Genomic DNA, 5,606 nt, shown 5'->3' on the forward strand with positions numbered 1-5,606 from the left:
GGACGCGGCGGAGCGGTGCCGGGAGCTCGCCCTCCAGCTTCTGTGCCACGGGCTCAGCCACGGCGACCGGCCCGGCGAGGCGCTGCCCGTCCTCCTGCCGGCCCTGGCCCAGCGCCTCTGCCCGCCGCAGGGCTTTGAGCCCAGCGAGGAGCTGCGCCTCGGCCTCGTCCAGCTCCTGAGCCTCCTCCTTCGGCGCTGCGGGGCCTCCGTGGCCCCCTACCTCACCGACGTTATCCGCGTCCTCCAGGCCACCCTTCTCGACCACTATGCCGAGGTCAGGCGTGAAAGTTGCAGGTGCGCCGTGGCCTGCGCCCAGGCCATGCCAGGTGGGGCCTAGGGATGGGCAAAGCGGGGGAGCGGTGGGCTGACCTGAGCCTGCGGTTTGCCGGGGAGGCAGGGGCTGAGTAGGGAGCGGTAGGAGGTTACAGGGATGCAACCGGGGGAGAGGAAGAGAGATGAGAAGTTGCACACACCCTCACAGCTGTTCTTTGCAGGCCTTGGAGTATCTGTTGGAGAAGAACTATGCCAGGGATGGATGCTGAGCAGTTACAGCATGTGGGTAACAGTGGGAGGAGGGGGCTAGGGGAGCGCACGTGGGCTAGCGTTCAGCTCTAATACAGTGTAAAGTTAAATCTGCATGCTACATAAATGCAGCGATGTTAATCAGGCTGCTGTTCATAGTGTTATGGAAATCACGTTGCTCAAGATCTGAGAAAGGCATATTTGAAGTTTCTGTCTCTCTGCCCTAACAGAGCACTTCCATATGCAGTCAGAATCTCTGATAAAACCCTTAATGCAAACAATTTCGCACCAGCACTACAGAGTTCGTGTTGATGTAATTCAGGCTACCGGCGCAGTGATACAGTTTGGAAATGGAAAGTCTGTGGATGATGTTCTGTCTCATCTGGCACAGAGATTATTTGATGAGATTCCTAAGGTGTGTTTTTCTTCTTTTTTTTTTTTCTGGATTTATTTTAAATCTGTTTCGGGGTGATTTTATCTGGCGTCCCCTCCCCTTGCTCCCCCCAGTTTTCAGCTTTCATTCATTCAGTTGAGATATGTAAATATGTCACATGCAGCCTTTGTCAATTGTACGCTATCCAAAACCAAGTTTGGTGACCTGTTCAGCTGCTGTCTAATTCTGCAGGCTGTTGAAGTTTGTAGGCACCTTTTTATTTTAATGGGTGCCTTCAATTCTGTCTTAAATTCTTCTGTCAAATCTCTCTGGGACTTGATTCTGTGGCCTTTTCATGCTTAACAAACACTTAGGGTATTGGTCCCTTCGTAAGATGCAATTGAGGCAGTAATTTTAAAATGTGCAATTTAATCATAACAAAAATACTTTAATTTTGGGGTGGGTGTATTCACATTACTTAACTTAGGCTTCCTTTATAGTGGACAAATTTGTCTTCTGGAGATGTGCTTGGAAAGCTTCAAATTCCAGAGAAACGTATGTTTCTTACATTCTCAGAGAGATATTAACAATGAGAACTTAGAGTTTTCTGAGTTAGGTCTGAATCTTGTCTTCCTCTCGGAGATGTGCTTTTGTGCAGCAAATAGTCTAAGACTAACTAAGCCAGAGTGGGAACACAAGAGGGAGCATGATACCTTACATGTTACTTAAGATGCCTGCGACAAGTGAGGAAATCTTGGGTTCTTGTAATTTCTTCTGAGACTATTGATGCACTTTACCAAGTCTTATATACTGAAAGCAAATACTATTTTTTAATTAGTCTGGTATTTTCCTGACATATTTAAATAGTCTTTTTGTATCTGTGTAGGTTCGGCACGCTGTAACAACTGTCATTGGAGAATGGTTGTTGCACCTACGAGATAGATATTCTTATTTTCACAAGTTGATCCCTTTGTTACTCGGCAGCTTTACTGATGAAATTCCTGAAAATATGTAAGCAGAACACTTCTTTTTTTTTTTCCTTTTCTTTTTTTCCCCCCCTCCTTAAATAGTTGTTGTACATGGAATTGTTTCTATGTTCACAGATGTATTGCTTGGAAGAAGAAAAAACACTTTTTGTTTCTTTTTCTTAAACCCAAAATGATAGCATTATCTTCAGTAACTTGTGTTATATTGTCCTTTTGTGCTGCATTCAGGTAAGTATGAGAGAGATGAAGACAGAGAGGTAGACAGAGACGGAATTATCCTTTGGAAGAGGTGACCTCTGTCCACTGAGTACAAAAGAAGCATAAACTCTCAACTTAATGTGCCTATGTTAAATAGCAGGAATGCTTCCCATCCTTCCAGCTGAATTTAAGAAGTCAGAGTTTCCAGAAGTCTTATTTTAAAATGCTTTTCTTTTGGTGCCGTGGTGGTATAAAACTCTTACTGTATGTCTAGGAAACTGGCTTGGACTTACTGGGAAAAGATAGGCTTGCAGTGGGAGAAAGAGAATGAAGAAGACCTGAAGGATAAGATGGATTTTAGTGTTTCACCATCTCATTATCCCAAAGGCGGTAAGTGTTGTGCTGAAAGTGGTTTTTACTTCCTGAATAATCCCTGAGAGCTGCAGTGCAGTAATGACAGCAGAGCAGGATGTGTAATATTCATTACAAGATGTAATATTAGTTAACGTGTAGGGGTAGCTTATATATAAAAACATAATATATAGCATATATGTATATAAAATGATTTATGTTAAATTTAAGTTTTAAAAAACGCTTGTTCAGTAACTACATTCAGTTTTTCCATTAATCCCAAAATGCATTTTGGAGAAAGAGTAAATGAAAATGCCTATGCTGACAAAGAGATAAAGCAGTGATGCAGAAGCAGCAGAAAGTTCTACGTGGGCCAGCAGCCAGGTGAAGAATGGGCATAGAGATGACCGGAAAGGAAGGCAGGATGAAAGAACCTCTGAGCTGAGTCCTTGAATAATGAGAACTAGACACAACATTAATGATCCACAGAATTGGCGTAGAAGAAAAATTTGCAGTGAAATGATTTCAGACTTCTTTGTGAGATGCTGGGATGCTAACTAAAATCTGCCAGCGTACATGAAGAACGTGGGAACAGAAACAATAACTTCCTTTATTATGTACAAAACCCCAAGATATGCAGCACGGGTAGATTACTTTTTAGTACCGTATGATTTATAGGTAGCTTTAAAACGATATGTTTGCAGTAGCTTGAAGCTTGTTTCCTCTCTCAGGTTCATAAAGTTAATGTTTAAAAATATGCATATGGGTGTTGGTGAGAGAGAGGGTTTAAATGGGTCATTTATTGATTTCTATACTCATATTTAACAGAACAAAAACGCTTTTGGTGTGAAAGAACAGGTTCATGCTTGACTTGTGCCTACGTGACAATCACATCACAGAATACCCAGCAGCAAAATCCTTTCCATGACAGTGGGTTCCGGAGTCCTTTCTCCTTTGAAATTACACTTTTTTTTTTCTTTTAAAGTTGCTTTACTCAGTAATGCTTGAGTGAAAGGGGAAGCACTTCATAATGGTGACTGGTTTGACAGAACTGTTTAGCTTTGAAGACAGTCAAGTTGATCTGTTATCCTTTCCAATTCCTTTTTTTTTTTTTTCCTCCTTATTTTATGTATAATGTTACCTCAGGGGTTTGTAAATGGTAAAGAATGCTTTTACTTCTGCTAGTGATGGCAGAAACATATTTCTTTTTTTGGCAGTCAGAGAATTTTTTTAATGTATATAAACTGGCTAAGTTGAGTGTCTAAGCTCCAGTCACTTAGTTTGTGATGACCATGATATAGTGAAGGTCATCAAAGGCTTTATGTGCTAGTCCTTGAAACAGTTGTTATCGTTTATATTGCTAATGCTGTTACCTTTTTAGTTTTCTCTAGGTGTGTGTTAGGTTTTGTGTGTGTGGAGTCTTCTTTTTTTTAAAGGGACATCTATCAATTACTTCATAAATTAAATGATATAAACTTTCTGAAATAACCTTCTTAGCATAATAAATATGCTTCACAAATTTGAGCAACATTCCAGCCCTGCATTTAATTGACTTTAAATGCATCTTGCTTGGTGGAAATATGCAGTTAAGGCTTGAATGTGACATATGTACACACTTGAGTCCCAAGTTAATGGTGACTTTAAGATATAATTTCCTGCCGCTTACCTTTACTTCCAAATTGTGTGTCCTATTAACGGTCGGGTTTTATGTGACAAAAGAGAAAAAAAATTAGAGGAAAGGGTGATCATCTACTTAATCTTACAGATACAAAACTTTGTCAAAGACACTGGTATACCTTCGTTTCAAGTAATAATTTGTGGTGTCTTACCACAGACCGTAAATGAATGAGTTGTTATTATGTCTGACCTTCCCCCATCTTTCCCCTCTGCGCACATTTGTATTTTTTTATAATATGATAATGATGTATTTTAACACTTTGTTGCTCCTGCTTCTGACTTCTTCAATGTCCTGGAATATCTTTTTATAACCGTGAGTTTATAGTACATTTTACTTAACTATCTTAGTCCAGCTGTCAAGCTAACAAACCTGACATATGAGCCCCACTGTGCTTTGGTCTCAGGATGACAGATATTGCAGGTCAGAGGAAGAGTAGAGTTAGACCTCATACCTGGTGTCATCCAACCAGCTGAATAGCCTTCCATTGAGCAACAGCAGTCATTGCCTTAGGATACAGGTGCAGACAGTTTATAGCAGGGACCTTTTTGACAGGAGTAGCTACAGGGATAAATGCCTGCATTTGAACATCTGAAATGAAGGAACTACTGATAAAGAATGGTCCAAATTCTTTAAACAAAGTTCTGCCTCGGGTGGAATAGGATGCCAGTCTGTATTTGCTGTTTCAAGTTGATTTCTTTATTTGACCTTTTGCTATTCATTGTCAGTTTTCAATCCAAAATGTTATCCTCCATTGACAAAAGAAGCAGCAATTCATGTCCTGATGCTTGAATTTTTTTTTTTTCCCTACTCTAGGTATTTCATAGGCATTTCTGTAAGCCTTTTGTATTCTTCAGGCCATTTACTTTAGACTGTTTTCCTTTTAGCATTTGTAGTTACACAGACCAATGCGGGAAAATATGCTGAGACAACTCAGTCATTTCCTTTCTACGCATTTACAGGAGAACTCTGTACCAGAAATAAAAAATGTACTCGCACATTCAGTGTTTTTTGATACCTCATAATGAATGACGCTTCCTTCTCAAAACAGTATGCGAACGTTGTGAGTGGCAATAATAAATTGGTGGTTCTTAGAGAACAACTTTTCAGATTTTGTCTGTATAAGCATGTACAGTATAAAGGAAAAAAAAAAATCCTCCTGTAGAAAAAGTCACTGAAAAGGTTTATTGCAGTTCTTTGTAAAGCACTGTCTTAGCTTTGTGTAAAGTACACATGTGGAGGCTTGATAGTTGCTTGTGATATTGGTCAAATTGCTTCTCTGAGTCTCAGTGACTTATAAATGAGCTAAGATGTAAATTTTGATAAGTACCAGACAGGACGGTAAGCATTTGTTGGGGAAGTTAAGTTTATTAGTTCTCTAGAAATCTGCCTCCTCTGTTGAGGTAGGGAATATGTATTTGTAACACTTCGGGGGTTTTGTTTAAAAACAAAAAACAACAACAACAAAAACCTACGTTCCACAAAATTTTTTACAAATGGA

General features: G+C 40.1%; 1 protein-coding gene across 1 annotated transcript in view; it reads left to right on the forward strand.

Annotated features, from left to right (window-relative positions):
- Positions 1-5,606, forward strand: part of DNAAF5 (dynein axonemal assembly factor 5) — a 32,255-nt gene that overhangs the window by 1,323 nt on the left and 25,326 nt on the right. Inside the window, exons 2-5 of the mRNA XM_009286547.2 lie at positions 1-326; positions 753-937; positions 1,782-1,906; positions 2,354-2,469. Coding sequence (XP_009284822.1) covers positions 1-326; positions 753-937; positions 1,782-1,906; positions 2,354-2,469 — 752 coding nt within the window. The remainder of the gene's footprint in view (positions 327-752; positions 938-1,781; positions 1,907-2,353; positions 2,470-5,606) is intronic.

Source organism: Aptenodytes forsteri, unplaced genomic scaffold, assembly GCF_000699145.1.
Source record: "Aptenodytes forsteri isolate BGI_AS27 unplaced genomic scaffold, ASM69914v1 Scaffold55, whole genome shotgun sequence".
NCBI classification, from domain to species: domain Eukaryota; kingdom Metazoa; phylum Chordata; class Aves; order Sphenisciformes; family Spheniscidae; genus Aptenodytes; species Aptenodytes forsteri.